At 42.6% G+C, this 18,708-nt stretch overlaps 1 protein-coding gene across 1 annotated transcript in view; it reads right to left on the minus strand.

Moving 5' to 3' along the window:
* itpr2 (inositol 1,4,5-trisphosphate receptor, type 2) overlaps positions 1–18,708 on the minus strand; it is a 189,586-nt gene that overhangs the window by 166,731 nt on the left and 4,147 nt on the right. Inside the window, exons 2-7 of the mRNA XM_039001426.1 lie at positions 8,311–8,381; positions 6,242–6,360; positions 5,763–5,849; positions 4,844–5,002; positions 3,724–3,822; positions 1,748–1,831 (exon numbers count right to left, since the gene is read on the minus strand). Coding sequence (XP_038857354.1) covers positions 1,748–1,831; positions 3,724–3,822; positions 4,844–5,002; positions 5,763–5,849; positions 6,242–6,360; positions 8,311–8,381 — 619 coding nt within the window. The remainder of the gene's footprint in view (positions 1–1,747; positions 1,832–3,723; positions 3,823–4,843; positions 5,003–5,762; positions 5,850–6,241; positions 6,361–8,310; positions 8,382–18,708) is intronic.

Consider the following 18,708-nt stretch of genomic DNA (forward strand, 5'->3'; position numbering starts at 1 on the left):
TAGTCAGACCACTTGAATTTTCCACATTGTTACGTTACAGCCTTATTCTAAAATGTATTAAATGTATTGTTTCTCTCATCAATCTACACTCAATACCCCATGATGACAAAGCAAAAACAGGTTTAGACATTTTTGCTAATTAATCCCCCCCCCCCCCAAATATCACATTTACATAAGTATTCAGACCCTTTACTCAGTACTTTGTTAAATCACATTTGTCAGCGATTTCAGCCTCAAGTCTTCTTGAGTATGACACTACAAGCTTGGCACACCTGTATTTGGGGAGTTTCTCTCATTCATCTCTGCAGACCCTCTCAAGCTCTGTCAGGCTGGATGGGGAGTGTCACTGCACAGCTAATTTCAGGTCTCTCCAGATATGTTAGATCGAGTTCAAGTCAGGGCTCTGGCTGGGCCACTCAAGGACATTCAGAGACTTGTCCCGAAGCCACTCCTGCATTGTCTTGGCTGTGTGCTTAGGGTTGTTGTCCTGCTGGAAGGTGAACCTTCTCCCCAGTCTTAGGTCCTTAGTGCTCTGGAGCAGGTTTTCATCAAGGATCTCTCTGTACTTTGCCCCGTTCATCTTTGCTTCTATCCTGACTAGTCTCCCAGTCCCTGCCGGTGAAAAACATCACCACAGCATGATGCTGCCACCACCATGCTTCACCGTAGGGATGGTGCCAGGTTTCCTCCAGACGTGACGCTTGGCATTCAGGCCAATGAGTTCAATCTTGGTTTTATCAGACCAGTGAATCTTGTTTCTCATGGCATGAGAGTCCTTTAGGTGCCTTTTTGGCAAACTCCAAGCGGGCTGTCTTGTGCCTTTTACTGAGGAGTGGCTTCCCTCTGGCCACTCTACCATGAAGGCCTGATTGATGGAGTGTTGCAGAGATGGTTGTCCTTCTGGAAGGTTCTCCCATCTCCACAGAGGAACTCTAGAGCTCTGTCAGAGTGATCATTGGGTTCTTGGTCACCTCCCTATCCAAGGCCCTTCTACCCCAATTGCTCAGTTTGGCCGGGCGGCCAGCTCTAGGAAGAGTTTGTGGTTCCAAACTTCTTCCATTTAAGAATGATGGACACAGTTTTCTTGGTGACCTTCAATGCTGGAGACATTTTTTGGTACTCTTCCCCAGATCTGTGCCTCGACACAATACTGTCTCGGAGCTCTACGGACAATTCCTTCAACCTCATGGCTTGGTTTTTGCTCTGACATACAAAGTCAACTGTGGGACCTTATATAGACAGGTGTGTGCCTTTCCAAATCATGTCCAATAAATGGAACGTACCACAGGTGGACCCCAATCAAGTTGTAGAAACATCTCAAGGATGATCAATGGACACAGGATGCACCTGAGCTCAATGTCGAGTCTCAAAGGGTCTGAATACTTATGTAAATAAGGTATCTGTGTTTTATTTTTAATAAATTTGCAAACATTCTAAAAACCTGTTTTCACTTTGTCATTATGGGGTATTGTGTGTAGATTGCTGAGTATTTTTATTTATTTTATACATTTTAGAATAAGGCTGTAATGTAACAAAATGTGGAACAAGTCAAGGGCTCTGTATACTTTCCGAAGGCACTGTATGTCCTCTGTTTCCTGCTTTAACAACTATTTGTAAATCAAACAATTGTAGCCTAAATGTGGGTGTGCAAGCAGAGAGCCCCCATCAACACACTGTGTATACAACCCTCTGCATAAAAAAGGTAGGCATAGATGGAAAGCATTTAGGTAAGATAAAGTACACTCACTCCTTTGAGGACGTCCTCTCTGTAGTCACTGAACTTCATGAACAGAGTGACCTTCCAGCTGGTGTTGCAGTTCACAGCGTTCACCTACAGTTCAACCAAGGAGAGGGGCAGGGAAGACCAACAGACTGTCATGACTATACACATCTTTGCAGAGCTTAAGACACAATATATATACAAAAGTATGTGGACATCCCTTCAAATTAGTGGATTCCGCTATATCAGCCACACCCGTTGTCTACAGGTGTATAAAATAGAGGATACAGCCATGCAATCTCCATAGACAAACATTGGCAGTGGAATGGCCTTACCGAAGAGCTCAGTGACTTTCAACGTGGCACCGTCATAGGATGCCACCTTTCCAACAAGTCAGTTCATCAAATTTCTGCCCTGCTAGAGCTCCTTCGGTCAACTTTAAGTGCTATTATTGTGAAGTGGAAATGTCTTGGAGCAACAACGGCTCAGCCGCAAAGTGGTAGGCCACCCAAGCTCACAGAACGGGACCGCCGAGTCCTGAAGCGCATAGAGCGTAAAAATCTCCTGTCCTCTGTTGCAACACTCAATACCGAGTTCCAAACTGCTTCTGGAAGCAACGTCAGCACAACTAAAGGTCGGGAGTTTCATGAAATGGGTTTCCATGGCCGAGCAGCCGCACACAAGCTTAAGATCACCATGAGCAACGCCATGCGTCGGCTGGAGTGGTGTAAGACTCGCCATCTTCGGATTCAGTGGAAACGCGTTCTGGTTTCATTAATCACGCTTCACCATCTGACAGTCTGACGGACGAATCTGGGTTTGGCGGATGCCAGGAGAACGCTACCTGCCCGAATGCATAGTGCCAACTGTAAAGTTTGGTGGAGGAGAAAATGGTCTGGGGCTGTTTTCATGGGTCAGGCTAGGCCCCTTAATTCCAGTGAAGGGAAATTTTAACGCTTCAGCACACAATGACATTCTAGACGATTCTGTGCTTCCAACTTTGTGGCAACAGTTTGGATGAAGTCCCTTTCCTGTTTCAGCATGACAATGCCCCAGTGCACAAAGCAAAGTCCATACAGAAATGGTTTGTTAAGATCTTGACTGGCCTGCACAGACCCCTGACCTCAACCCCATTGAACACCTTTGTGATGAATTGGAACGTCGGCTGCGAGCCAGGCCTAACATCAGTGCCTGACCATACTAATGATCGTGGTTGAATGGAATCAAGCCCCTACAGAAATGTTCCAGCATCTAGTGGAACACCTTCTCAGAAGAGTGGAGGCTGTTATAGCAGCAAAGGGGGGACCCACTCCATATTAATGCCCATGATTTTGGAATGAGATGTTTGACAAGCAGGTGTCCACACACTACACGTTGTTATGTTGTGTAGCTGCTGCAACTGCCAGTTCTGCAACCAGAAAGTATTTTTTATGGACAGTGATAGTCGGAAGGTAGAGGGAGAGACAGAGTAGGGGCAGAGGTGGCATTTGTAACCCCGTTACCAGCGCCTATGTGTGGACTAGAGTCTGCGGCGCTACCACTAGACTTAATGTTCTTAATACCTATAACCAGGCAGCTTTCCAAATGCATGTTATGACACAGTTGATTTAGCGAGTGGTTAGGGTTAGACGCGAGTGGTTAGGGTAAAGGTTGGGGTTAGCATAAGTTTAGGTATACTAGCAAGTAGTTAAGGTTAAGGTTAGGATAAGGTTAGAAAACAAAGACACGCCTAAACAAAAACATGCCGAGATTCAAATTGTCGCCTGGACTCGAAACAATGCCACTCGCTCATCCTACGTGCTTCAAAGGCAAACCTGCTGACCAGCAGCTTTTTTGGAGTCTTCAAAAACACGACAGTACAGGAATTGTTGGAGATTGCATGCTGGGACAGATAACATGGCTGTCATCCTTCCGCACCGTTTTGCCATGCATAGTATCCAGTAAATGTTTTACATAGTCACTCAGTACTATAGCTCTAAATAAAACAGTTCAATGGATCTTACCTCCTTGCAGCCGGGGTTGTCTAGCAGCTCAATGTTGCTGGCGTGGAGAGGCTGTCCTGCGTTCACAGGCATCAGGACCACCTTGTCTCCCACCACCACCTAGGGACCAAGCACACAGGTCAGACACTAGCATACACATTATAACGAATAAAGTAGAATAAAACATAATACACATATGAGGCAGATCACAGGACAGAGGAATGAGATGACCTGACACACATCAAACAGCGAAGGTCCACAGTCACTCCCTGTCCCATGCAAAGGGTTACCCATCTATCTAGAGATAAGTATTCCCCACAACAATAGCAGATGAGCACAAACCATGGTAAAATGAATGAAGTGTAGCCTGTGGGGTGTACACAGCGCATTGACATTCATTAGAACAGTAATGTGTGTGGCAGCGGGAATCGCTGAACGCAGTGTACTGTATGCACCATAGTCTCAAACATCTACATTCAAACCACTTACATACCATAATAAACAGACTAAGTATCTATAGTGTTGCTGTAATCTAAATTGCCCAGACCTTGTTAGTCAATAACAGTTAAGGGGGAAAAAAACTGTAGAAGAGTCGTGGAAATGCAAACACGTACTTAAGTTTTTCCAATGCTCATGCAAAGCTAGTGCTACCATGCTTTCACAGCAAGTCTCATGGCCTAAACTCCCACCATGCACTTCAAACAAGAAGAATACCTTCCACCATAGGATGCTAAAGCAAAAGGAGAGGAGACAACCAGTCGAGTTATTTCAGCAGGATGAAGACATTACGTTGACATGGACATAATACCAATTTAATTAAAACAGGACAATTGCAATATTAAGACAGCCCCTAAAAAAAAGATTGTCTCAACTTAAACATCTCAACAATACTGTGGTTCATCATGAGGTTTGGTTTGCCATAACATATCTATGGTAAGTAGGGCTAGGAGTTGTTTCACGTTTGGTCACATGTTTGGGATTGCAGTGGCCTGTAGTTACAGTCAGGTCAGGAGCCCTTTTCAGAAATTGTCTCAGAGTAAGAGTGCAGATCTAAGATCAGTTTTGCTTTTCAGATCACAAATTATTACGATTATATAGACAAGGGGAACTTGATCCAAGATCAGCACTAAAAGGTACCTACGTTATCGCCCTCGCTGCGGAGCTTCCAGAAGGGCTGGATGTAGAACCAGGAGCCCTCATTGCCGGCCGGGTCCAGAGACACACGCATGGCGTTCTTCTCCAGCAGCGCCGGCAGACGCTTGTTCACAGTCAGGTATTTGTTACTTTTTATATGCAGAAGCTGAGGGGGAAAAGAAAATGGGGCCAACTCACTAGGACACATCATTCACAACACACGGTCATACACAAGGTCCCTGGTTCGAATCCCACCCCAACACCTAACTCTAATCTTTACCAATCACATTTATTGCTAGGAAACAGTTACCATATGAAATTGGTACTCTTAATTAAAGTGAGATGTAGGGCTAATTTATCATTTCAATTTGTTATGAGCTCAGAATTTGTCAATACTTTATTTGGAATTGACCACAAAAGCCTTTCAATTCAGTTTCTGCTTGGTATTAGGGATCAGAACAATACCCAAATTCTATTTATCACATAAAATATTCTGTTTTCTGAATAGATCATTCAAATTGTCTTTAGTTTTAAAAAAGCACACAGAGCACTAAATGAAAAAGCCTCATCTTTTAACAGCCAAATCATGTGGCAAGAGACTGAACCTGACCAAACCAATTCCTTTGAAACCCTTTAATACGACAGTTTTAAGCGAAGTTGGAGGCCACGAACCTCGTGAAACCACATGGAACAAACCCGCAGTTTACTGAAAATTGAAAATGATACAAGTTTAATTTACTATGTGCCACTCAAAATGTTCTCTGTCAAATCACCTCATTGGCAATTTGAGGCACTAGAAGCCAGACTACAGACTGAAAGGCAGCCTTGGTAACAAAGTGAAAACATACACAAGGTTACGGGCATTAAGCAAACAGAGAGATATCGTCTCTGATAAGAAAGGGGAGCTGGCTGTAGTTGGCCGTTACCTGGATGACGTTACTGTACTTGACCACCTCTCCAAGCAGCTTCTTATTCTCGGTGTCGTTTTGCTTCTGTTCCAGTTCTGCTGCATGCTGGGAAATTAAGAAAAACATGCTTGATGCTAACTACATTGTAGCCAGATTGTGCAGAATCACCGATCTACAAATCACGTTGCATCCCAAATTACTACTTCTTATGTGATCACCATCAGCGAATCTGTGCCTCGCCTTGCGCAAACTGATCCTGGTTGCCTTAAAGCAGTGCTTGTCCATCCAGGTCCTGCGGACCCACAGGGTGTACAGACTATTGTTCTAGCCCACTACTAACATACTTGATTTGACGAATCAACAATAGTAATGATCAAGCCCTTGATTAGGTGAATCAGTTGTGTTAGTACTGGGATGGATCTAAATCCTGTACACCCTGTGGGTGTCATGCCCAGGACCGTGAATGAATTACACTAGGACTTGGAGAAAGGTCATACCTGTAACTTCTTGAATAGGTCTGCTTCTGTGTCATTGTTGCCTTGTTTGCCCTGTTTGGCCTTCCAGAACTGCTTCTGAGCTGAATACCTGTTCATCGGACATACCTTGAACAGGCAGTCTGGAGAGAGAGAAAAAGAGAGATGGATAGGGGGAAAGAAATTGGGAGAAAAAGAGGAAGAAAGACACAAAGAAACAGAAAGTGAGGTGAGTGAGGAATACATATCCATGAATCACACAGACAAACATACTATGCATAATGTAGACTGAATATAAATATAAACGCAACACGAAACAATTTCAAAGATTTTAATGAGTTCCAGTTCATATAAGAAATAAATTCATCCGGCCCTAATCATGGCTTAATGAGGTAAAAAACAGATTCATATTGTATTTTAAGCATTTATGAATTATATGTTGGGGTGGCAGGTAGCCTAGTGGTTAGAGCATTGGACTAGTAACCCGAAAGTTTGCAAGATCGAATCCCTGAGCTGACAAGGTAAAAATCTGTCGTTCTGCCCCTGAACAAGGCAGTTAAACCCACTGTTCCTAGGCCGTCATTGAAACAAAGAATTTAGTTAAATAAAAGGTTAAAATAATAATAATATATAAAAAAATCTATAGATTTCACATGACTGGGGATACAGATATTTTTTTTTTTAATGTAAAGGTAGGGGCGTGGATCAGAAAAATTGTCCGTTTCTGGTGTGGACACCATTTGCCTCACGCAACGTGCAACATCTCGTTTGCATAGAGATGATCGGGCTGTTTATTGTGTCCTGTGGAATGTTGTCCCACTCCTCTTCATTGGCTGTACACAGTTGCTGGATATTGGCGGGAACTGGAACATGCTGTCGTACAAGCCGATACACAGCATCCCAAACATGCTCAATGGGTGACATGTCTGGTGAGTATTCAGGCCAAGGACGAACTTGGGCATTTTCAGGTTCCAGGAATTGTTTACAGATCCTTGCGACATGTGGCCGTGCATTATCATACTGAAACATGAGGTGATGGCTGTGGATGAATGGCATGACAATGTCTCTCAGGATCTCTTCACGGTATCTCTGTGCATTCAAATTGCCATTGATAAAATTAAATTGTGTTTGTTGTCCGTAGCTTATGCCAGCCCATACCATAACCCCACCGCCACCGTGGGGCACTCTATTCACAACGTTGACATCACCAAACCTCTCTCCCACACAACACCATCTGCCCGGTACAGCTGAAACTGGGGTTCATCTGTGAAGAGAACACTTCTCCAGCATGCCAGTTGCCATCAAAGTCAGTTAACGACACCGAACTGCAGTCAGGTCAAGACCCTGGTGAGGACGGCGAGCACGCAGATGAGCTTCCCTGTGACGGTTTCTGACAGTTTGTGCAGAACGTCTTCGGTTGTGCAAACCCAGTTTCATCAGCTGTCCGGGTGGCTGTTCTCAGACGATCCTACATTTTAGAGTGGCCTTTTATTGTCCCCATCACAAGGTGCACCTGTGAAATGATCATGCTGTTTAAATCAGCTTCTTGGTATGCCACACCTGTCAGATGGATGGATTATCTTGGCAAAAGAAAAACGCTCACTAACAGGGATGTAAACATTTCTGAGAAATAAGCTTTATGTGCGTATGGAACATTTCTGGGATCTTTTATTTCAGCTCATAATACATGGGACCAACACTTTACATGTTGCACTTATATATTTTGTCAGTGTAATTTGCATGGCAGTGTGTCACTAACTGACTTGAGTGTGTGACTGGGTGGGGGTATATAGCATGTTTGTGGTTAGTGGCTGTTTACTCAATGGGATTCTGTAAAGTCAGTTAAACACTTAAACCTCACCCTATAAACCACACTGTTAAAACAACATGGGGCTATAGTGGCCTGCTCAGCCTTGGGAGGGTGTCTGTGTGTGTGTGTGGACTGCAGCAACCTTGGCACGCTGCACTACTAAACTGCCCATCACTGCTAACTTGGCAGAAAAGCGTTGAGTTAATTCATTCAAATACAACTATATGAGTTACAACGCAGTCCTCTGTGGTTGGCCAGCTTGTCATTGACTCCTCCCACTCACCTCTGAACTTTTGGGGCGGAATGGCCAGGTCTCCTGCGTCCGGCTGCACCACACACCTGTCATCAACAAGCCTGGAAAGAACACAAAAACATCACACACACACCATTTTAGTTTTTTTTAATGAAAATTTAATTGAACCTTTTATGTCAGTTACCGAAAAATGTTTCAACTCTTTTCATATTCGCATGTTGTAGCTTCGACCAGGTTTTCCCAAACTCGGTCCTGGGGCCTCCTCCCCAGGTGCAACGTTTTGGTTTTTGCCCTACCACTACACAGCTGATTCAAATCACCAACTCATCATCAAGCTTTGATTATTTGAAAATCAGCTGTGTAGTGCTAGGGCAAAAAACTAAAAACATGCATCCAGGGGGGCCCAGGAGAGTTTGGGAAAACTTGTAAGGCTTAGACCCTATTTTACATCTGAGGTTTTTGCTTAGTGGCTTAGTGAATACAGGCCCTGGTCTAGTTGAAAAGGAAACTGTCGATTGTGTAAATGCTGTGGTGCGGCCACAGGAAAAGCGCATGGCTTCTGTGTGTGACTGATAAGGCCTAGATGTTGTTGGGTTAACATCTAACCGCCTTGTTTCCGCACTGCATGCCTGGCTTTTGTAGTCAATGTCTACATTTGCTATGCGACCAGCCCACCAGCCTGCCACAGCAATTGTTTTTCTGACAATTTACAAAAAAAACATCTTCAGAAAAATTATTTGACACACTCACCATCCACACTTAACACAGCTATGTGTCCGTAAATTCCCACAGGCTTTGAAACCACAAGATCAACTAAACATGATTCTGTTGGCAGAGAATGTGCCGCTATTCTTCACTTCTAGTTTTTCGAGGGCGGCGCACAATTGTCCCAGTGTTGTCCGGGTTAGGGTAGGGTTTGGGTAGGCCGTTATTGTAAATAAGAATTTGTTCTTAACTGACTTGCCTAGTTAAATAAAAGGTTAAATAAATTGTTTTAAAATATGACCTGGCTACATCCTGTGAAAGACTGTGTGTTATTCTAAAACGTGTCACATCTTATGCTAGCCTCGTCACAGATCTGTTTGTACTCTCTTGCCAACTCCTTTGGTGGTCATTGTAATGCCTAATTGACCATATACAGTGCATTTAGAAAGTATACACACGCCTTGACCTTTTCCACATTTTGTTGTTTTACAGACTGAATTGATAATAGATTAAATTGAGATTGTGTCACTGGTCTCCACACAATACCCCATCATGTCAATTTGGAATTGTTTTCAGAAATGTTTACAAATGAAATGCTGAAATGTCTTGAGTCAATAAGTATCCAACCCCTTTGTTCTGACAAGCCTAAACAAGTTCAGGAGTAGAAATGTGCTTAACAAGTCACATAATAAGTTGCATGGACTAATAATGGCAGTAATAGTTTAAACATGATTTTTGAATGACTACCTAATCTCTCTCTGTACCCCACACATACAGATAATTGTAAGGTCCCTCAGTCGAGCAGTGAATTTCAAACAGATTCAACCACAAATTACAGGGGAGGTTTTTCCAATGCCTTGCAAAGGGCACATTGGTAGATGGGTCAAAACATTTTTTTTTCTAGCAGAGATTGAATATCCCTTTGAGCATGGTGAAGTAATTAATTACACTTTGGACAGTGATACAAGACATCCAGTCACTACAAATTTACAGGTGTCCTTCCTAACTCAGTTGCTGGAGAGAAAGGAAACCTCTCAGGGATTTCAACATGACACCAATGGTGACTTTAAAACAGTTAAGAGTTTAATGGCTATGATAGGAAAAAACAGAGGATGGATCAACATTGTAGTTACTCCACAATACTAATTGAAATGTGAAAAGAAAGAAGCCTGTAAAAAATGTAAATATTCCAAAACATGCATCCTGTTTGCAAAAACAAAACATGCATCCTGTTTGCAATAAGGCACTAAAGTAAAATTGCAAAAAATGTGGCAAATAACAATTGGGGCAAATCCAACAACGTCACAGTACCACTTCATATTTTCAAGCATGGTCATGGCTGCATCATGTTATGGGTATGCTTGTCTTTGGTAAGGAATAGGCAGTTCTTTAGGATAAAAATAAACAGAATACAGCCAAAACCTGAAAACCTGGTTCAGTCTGCTTTCCAACAGACAGAGATGAATTCACCTTTCAGCAAGACAATAACCTAAAACACAAGGCCAAATACAGACTGGAGTTGCCTACCAAGACAACATTGAATGTTCCTGAGTGGCCTAGTGGGTTTTTACTTCAAATCAGCTTGAACATCTATGGCAAGACTTGAAAATGGCTGTCTAGCAATGATCAACAACCAACTTGACAGAGCTATATTTTTTTTTTAAGAATAATGCAAATATTACACAATCCAGGTGTGCAAAGCTCTTAAAGAAAGACTTACCCAGAAAGTCTCACAGCTGTAAATCGCTGTCAAATGTGATTGTAACATGTATTGACCCAGGGGTGTGAATACCTATGTAAATGATATATTTCTGTATTTTATTTTCAATACATGTGCTAACATTTCTTAAAATATGTTTTCACTTTGATATTATGGGGAATTGTGTATAGACGGGTGACCCAAAAAATTATACAGTATATTTTATCCATTTTGAATTCAGGCTGTAACACAACAAAATGTGGAATAAGTCGAGTATGAATGCTTTCTGAAGGCACTGTAGTTGGCATGACAGCACAAAGAGATCTGGGACCAGGCTAATCTTATGCCAGCCTTAAACAAAAACAGAACCATCTGGCAACTGGAAGATAAGTTGTGAAAAGGAAGCCCAGTATGTAAAAGGAAGCCCAGTGTGAGGCATCCTCTTATTGTGTTGACTCAAGCGTCTCCTCGTGGTCCAAGTTTCATCCTTGGTGTGTGTGTGTCAATCATCTCTGGTAGTCTGCACTGCTACAGAAATAACTAGCAGATTGTTGTCTCAAATCAACTGGTACTCCCTGTATATAGCCATGTTATTTTTATCTTTAACTCTGAATTGTTGAAAAAGGACCCGTAAGTAAGCTTTTCACTGGTAGTCTACACCTGTTTACGAATCATGTAAGAAATGTGATTTGAGACAACAATCTGCTAGTTATTTCTGTAGCAGTGCAGACTACCAGAGATGATTGACACACACACACCAAGGCTGTACCAAGTCGATGTGCGGGGTTACGAGGTAATTGAACTAGCTATATAGGTAGGGATAAAGTGACTAGGCAACAGGATAGATAAGACAGTAACATCAGCGTATGTGGTGAAGGTGTGTGTGTGTCGTCAGTATGCATGTTGTGTGTGTGTGTGTTGGAGTGTCAGTGTAAGTATGTATGGATAGAGTCCAGTGTGTGTGCATAGAGTCAGTGCAAGAGAGTTAGAGCAAAGAAGGGTCAATGCAGGTAGTCCGGGTAGCCATTCGATTAGCTATTTAGTAGTCTTGTTTAGCAGTCATGGCATGCGTCGTAGAAGCTGTTCAGGGTCCTGTTGGTTCCAGACTTGGTGCACTGACACCACTTGCCATGCAGTAGGGTGGCTGGAGTCTGACCATTTTTTGGGCCTTCCTCTGACAAAGCCTGGTATAGAGGTCCTGGATTGCAGGGAGCTCGGCCCCAGTTATGTACTGCCCATACTCACCACCCTCTGTACCACCTTGCTGTTGGGTGCCTTGCAGTTGCCATACCAAGCGGTGATGCAGCCAGTCAAGATGCTCTCAATGGTGCGGCTTTAGAACTTTGAGGATCTGAGGGCCCATGACAAATCTTTTCAGCCTCTTGAGGGGGAAGAGGCACTGTCGTGCCCTCCAATGAAACTATCCAATGCAGTTCCATGCCCTTGCCCTACAATTGAAAAATACTTACAAATAGCTTAAAGTCTGGGGTGTTTTCATTTTCCGCACGTTACTTCTAGCACACTCAGTAACTTTTGTATCACTCCTTCTTTATGATATCCATATCCCCATTTGACTCCAGATTTGTACACATTCATAGATTTAAGCTCAGCCCGATTTAAACAGCAGTGGTGTTTTAAATTTAAAAAACTGCCACCCCCACAATGTAAATCACAGTGCAGTTATGGCTAAACCTATTATTTGCTGTGTTACAGCCTAACTAAACAATCAGGCTGTAAAGGCCTGGGGAAAGTTGTGTAATTTAAATAAAACCAGAGAAGAGGCAAACTTTAGGCTACTTTGGTAAATTTGCGAGACATGCAAGACAAGATATCAAGGGTATTACAGTAAACTAAAACTAAAAAAATGAAAATGTAAAAACAAGTTTGAAAAACAAACTATACTGAAACTATTACATTTGACTCCAAAATTAACTAAAATAAAAAAACATCATGAACTATGTTCAGATGTTCATGCTACTGAATCTGGCGTGTAAATGCAGCCAGGAGATGGTGATGCATAAGCTAGGCCTATTTGCAACATATCCAACAGTAGCTATCACCAGCTAACAGGGGAGGGGAAAATTGCCAGGTAGCTAACTGCATTCTTCTTACATGTACTACTAAAGTTAAAACTGTGGCTGTGGAGACAATTTTCTGGACCCCTCTTCCCGACAGCTAAAGGTCCCGAAGCTTCTGCGCATCTGCAACATTCTCTACTTTTCGCACACTCTGCTCTACTCATAAAGAACAGGCTACTCTGGCGAATGGGCTTGTTTAACTTCTTATGGCTGGGGGCAGTATTGAGTAGCTTGGATGAATAAGGTGCCCAGAGTAAACTGCCTGCTCCTCAGTCCCAGTTGCTAAGATATGCATATTATTAGTATATTTGGATAGAAAACACTCTGAAGTTTCTAAAACTGTTTGAATGATGTCTGTGAGTATAACAGAACTCATATGTCAGGCAAAAATCTGAGAAACCATCCAACCAGGAAGTGGGAAATCTGAGGTTGGTCGATTTTCAACTCAGCCCCTATTGAAGATACAGTGGGATATTGGTCATGTTGCACTTCCTAAGGCTTCCACTAGATGTCAACCGTCTTTAGAAACTTGTTTGAGGCTTCTACTGTAAAGGGGGGCTGAATGAGAGGGGATTGAGTCAGAGCTCTGGCAGAGTGCCAGGAGCTGGTCACGCGCATTCACATGAGAGGTAGCTCCCGTTCCATTTGCTTTTTCTGAAGACAAATTAATTCTCAGACTGGAACATTAATGAAGATTTATGTTAAAAACATCCTAAAGATTGATTCTATACATCGTTTGACATGTTTCTACGAACTTTTTGACATTTCGTCTGCAACTAGTGAACGCACATCGTGAGTTTTGATTTGTTTACCAAACACACTAACAAAAGTAGCTATTTGGACATAAATTATGGACATTATCGAACAAATCAAACATTTATTGTGGAACTGGGATTCCTGGGAGTGCATTCTGATGAAGATCATCAAAGGTAAGTGAATATTTATAATGTTATTTCTGACTTCTGTTGACTGCACAATATGGCGGATATCTTTTTGTCTTGATTGGGCTCTGAGCGCCGACCTCAGATTATTGCATGGTTTGCTTTTTCCGTAAAGCTTTTTTGAAATCTGACACAGCGGTTGCATTAATAACCCCTTAAGGCAGTGTTTCCCAAACCTCAGTCCTCATGAACCAAAGGGTGCATGTTTTGGTCTTTGCCTTAACACTACACAGCTGATTCAAATGATCAGATCTTGATGATTAGTTGATTCTTTGAATCCGCTGTGTCGTGCTTGGGCAAAAAACAAAAAAAGTTCACCCTTGGAGTCCCGAGAACCAAGTTTGGGAACCCTGCCTTAAGGTATAATTTGTATTATTTGATGGAACATTGAATTTGGCCTAGAGGGGTATAATAGTTTCTAGGCCAAAGTGTTCGGACGCTACAGACGTTAAAGTGAGAAGACAGTTTTTCAGCCCACAGGACTGCCGTTGACTGGATGTTTTTTTTGTTTTGTTTGTCGCACCATTCTCGGTAAACCCGAGGCACGGTCGTGCGTGAAAAGCACAGGAGGCCAGCCGTTTCCGAGATACTGGAACAGGCGCGCCTGGCACTGAATATCATACCACACTCATAGTCGCTTAGGTCACTTTTTTTTGCCCGTTCTAACGTAAAATCAAACAGTAACTGGATGCCTGTCTGCCTGCTTTATAAAGCAAGCCACGGCCATGTGACTCACTTTGTAGGAGCAAATCATTTTCGTGAACGGGGTGGTGTACCTAATAAACTAGCCACTGAGTGTCTACAGTGAGCACATTTTGGAGCAGAGGGTGTTAGCTGTAGCATAGCCTACTTGTGTTTAGTTTCAATCAAAGCACATATTTTGCCTAGTGGCGCTCTTAGTTTTGGCCACGTGGCAGAAAAATGCGACCATTCGCACAATCATCCTGAAATCTCATAAGAAATTACGTGGTGTTTTTTGCCTTCCAGTAATGTTATACTATGCTGTTATATTCGGGTCTGTTATGTAGAATGCTGTAATGTGATCTTGCAGACATTGAATCAGCTTTGATCTAACGTTATTGAAAACATTCTAAATCAAAAAGCAAAACAATTCTTAGTATGACCATCTTAAAACAATTCCACGTTAGATTAGTAGAACCCTCAACCCAGGCAATGTTTTTCTATTCCTCAGTTGTCCATGGTTGGTGATTGCGTGCCCACTGGAGCTGCTTCTTCTTGTTTTTAGCTGATAGGAGTGGAACCCGGTGTGGTCGTCTGCTGCAATAGCCCATCCGTGACGATGCCTTTATTCACACCACTGTTTAATCCTTAAAGAGTTGTTTAATCTTTAAGGATTAAACAGTGGTGTGAATAAAGGCATCGTCGGTCCTCGTCACGGATGGGCTATTGCAACAGTGAAGTGGGCAGGGCAGTACGGATTTCTTCTCTTACATCTGCAAGCAGAGTCTGAACATCAGACAGGATGGCATTGTCTCCCTCCATCCGTGCAATGGCTACAGGTTTCAGGAGTTTCAGGCTGCTTACCACTCTCTCCCAAAATACATCATCCAGGAGGATCCTCTTGGTGGGGCTGTCCATATCGGCAGACTGTGATATGGCAATTTCTTGGAGAGACTCCTTCCCCTCCAGGAGACTGTCAATCATGATGACAACACCACCCCAACGGGTGTCGCTGGGCAGCTTCAATGTGGTGCTCTTATTCTTCTCACTTTGCTTGGTGAGGTAGATTGCTGCTATAACTTGATGACCCTTCACATACCTAACAATTTCCTTGGCTCGCTTGTAGATTGTATCCATTGTTTTCAGTGCCATGATGACAGTCTGCATTGCAAAAATAAACAAATACAATTCCATGTACAAATAAATAGTTAAGCAGTTTTAAAAACAACAATGTTTTTAAATGAAACATGTATGGAAACAGGTGAATTAACACTCCTTATTTAGCAGGCTCAAGCAAGCTAAAACCTATATGGTTACTAGCAGAAATTGTTAACAAGTTAGAAATGATTTAAACACACTTTGCTGTACTATTTACTAACAAAAGATAATGTGTCATAAAATATATTCACCCCACCCAGTATTGTAATCAAAACTTACCATAAAGCATGTAGTCCTTGGCTCAGACAGTGTAGTAGTGTGGGATCAATAGCATCTCATTAGTGTGCAAGATCAGCTGCACATGTGATGGAAGAATGCACTGTGCATGCAGAGGGTTGCAATTCCATTGGGGATAGTTTCACATACATATGCCACAGGACCTAGAATTGCCTTATGTGTATCCCACAAAAAAGGTTCACTGTTATAAGCTAACTTTTTTATTAATATAATCAAAATTCCCAGGCTCAACTTCCCATGGAAAAATTTAGGAAATGTACATTAAATGAGGTGGTGAAATGCAAAATTTGCCAGGTGGAATTGAGGTACAGTAATGGTAGTACAGGTGCAATGCTTAACCATCTGAAAGGGATACATCGCTAGACCCAAACCTTTGCTGGCAGCAGTGCATCTGCATTGTGAATTCACATGGAATTCTATACATTTCTTATTTTAACGGGAAACCGATTTCAAAGAAAAATGTATGTTTAAACATGAAGATCTTGTTTTAAATTTGTTACATCCCTAATTTATCTTAGACACTACTGGATTTACTGGATTACAAGGACATAGTCGAGTAGATGAATGGCTAAGGGGAAAATGCAAGGCACAGCCCCTCTGGTTCAGACAAAGCTAGCAGTCCTGTGCAGTGAGTCAGTCAGGTAGCTCCTCTTGCTGCCATGGCTCTTGATCATTCATTCCTAACTGGCTGGCTGTGGCTATTTCCTATTCCTCAGCTCCCATATCAAAGTCTCATCTAAATGAGAAACAATAGGATGTCAAATCATGTGCTACACAGCAAAACAGGAAGACTGAGATAAACTAAAGACTCCTCAGTCTGTTTAGCGCATAAATGAGTAACCTTAAGTACCGAGAGCCTGAGGTCGCATTCATTAGGCACCAAACGGAAGAATAACAGACTGAAATAGGGAGGGACTGCCTGAACCTTGTCGAATAAGAAACACATTTAAATTTTACGTTGCAAAATGTTTTGCTACAGTGTGCCCTAATGAATAGGCCTATGACTTTGCTCAGTTGAAACAGTGGGGCTTTAACCAGTGCCATGACAGCCAGCGCATTTCAAATAACGGGGTCATATTCATTAGGAACCAAAATGGAAGACTGACGTAAACAGGGAAGGACTACTTGGACTCCAATAAGAAACACTTTCTATTGCATGACCTAATGAATGCGACCCTGGTCCTGGAACTCAGTTAAAAAAGAACCAGCAGCACATCCAGCTGACAGGATACGGACAGGGTAGACAAATTATCGCTCCATTACACATTATGGCAAGGCAAAGGACGCCAAACCATGACAAGGCTGAGAAAATACATAATGTGTGACCACACTGAGATCTTCTGATAGTAAAAAGCTGTAGAATGGCCAAATTACTGGTCAATGAGTTTTGTTAATCAACAGATCTCTGGACACGCTTCAACTTGCTGGTGAGGCACAGCTCTCCTTTAAGCTAATGATATGTAACCTGCCAATATAAGACTGACAGTACACTACGAACCAGATAACATTTAGAGCATGGATGAAGTTAACCGCAGTCATTTAGGCTATGTAGCTGAAATAGTGGTCCATGAACAGTCCATGAACAGTGCTACTAAACTAGAATGTGTGGACTTGTTTGGTCTGTTTGCTTGAGTATGTCCGCAAGATAAGCACAGCAGAAGAGGATTGGACTTAGGCAAAGAATCAGTCTGAGGGGAACTCTGAGTGTTTATAAAAGGAGGTGTGAGCTGAGGAACTTATTTGAAGTAAGCAGTTATAGTTACTATCATATGTCAATATGGATTTATAGACTTATCAAAGCCAGTTGAGCTGAGGTTGCATGTGACGCATATAGTAATAGCAATGCCAGCCAACATTCATGATACCATGCCTGTCTGAAAACGTTACTAGCCGTCAAACCATTGGTTTCCTCAACTCCTCGCCTTACATAATGCTCAAATCTAATTGGAGGAGGTGGTCCGGGGGAAGGATCTTGGAACCTCTCCTGGAATGTGCTTTGAGGGAGAGGTGAGCAGTTGGAGGGTACACTATATGGGGTGCCATTAGGGACAGGCAATTGAGTTTCTGCCCAAATAGATGCACAGACGTTGCATGCATCAACTAATGGTTGCGTGCCATGTCAGACTGTGCAGGCGGGCACCAGATTGCTATAAGATATGGGGCGCGTTCATCTGCTCAGATGTTGCTGACACCTGCCAGATCTTACAGCACCTGGATAGGTATTTTACGTATCAGCTAACCACGTTGTAGCAATTTGGTGCCCGACTGCACAGTCAACGATGTGGCACGCAACCATTGGTTGATGCATGCAATGTCTGAGCAGGGGATGCGACCATGATGTGGTTAGCTGACAGTATGCCTGGATAGGTATTTTATGTAAGATCTGGAATGCATCTGCATCATCTAAACAGGAGAACAACCTAAATCACATGATTAGGGCCATGATTTTAGTACAGAAGCCAGCATTTCCAGCACTATCCACTAGTGTTGCTGCTGGTAGAAAATCCTAGGAAATGTTCTGTAATTGACACCAGCTGTCTCCAATCAATCAATTACTGTCTGGTTGTGCCTGCCTGTGTTTGCCAGTGGAGGCATTGCTCTGCAAATCTTAAAATTGCACAAAACCTATTATTTGGCAGGGAATACTATTTGTAGATCAGTGATTCTGCACCTCACTTTGCTCAAGCTGATCCTCTCCAACGGACTTGTTGAAGTTGTAGCTAAAAATTTGTCAAATAGGGGCAGTTAATGGGGAGAGTCAACGAAACCAGCCATGGAAGTATATTCTATGAATTCCTGATTGGGTATCGAACCCAGGTTCAGCTTGGGTCAATTACAGAACTTTTCCTAGGATGTCCTACCTGCAGCA

The sequence above is a fragment of the Salvelinus namaycush genome, chromosome 9, assembly GCF_016432855.1.
Source record: "Salvelinus namaycush isolate Seneca chromosome 9, SaNama_1.0, whole genome shotgun sequence".
Lineage (NCBI taxonomy): Eukaryota > Metazoa > Chordata > Actinopteri > Salmoniformes > Salmonidae > Salvelinus > Salvelinus namaycush.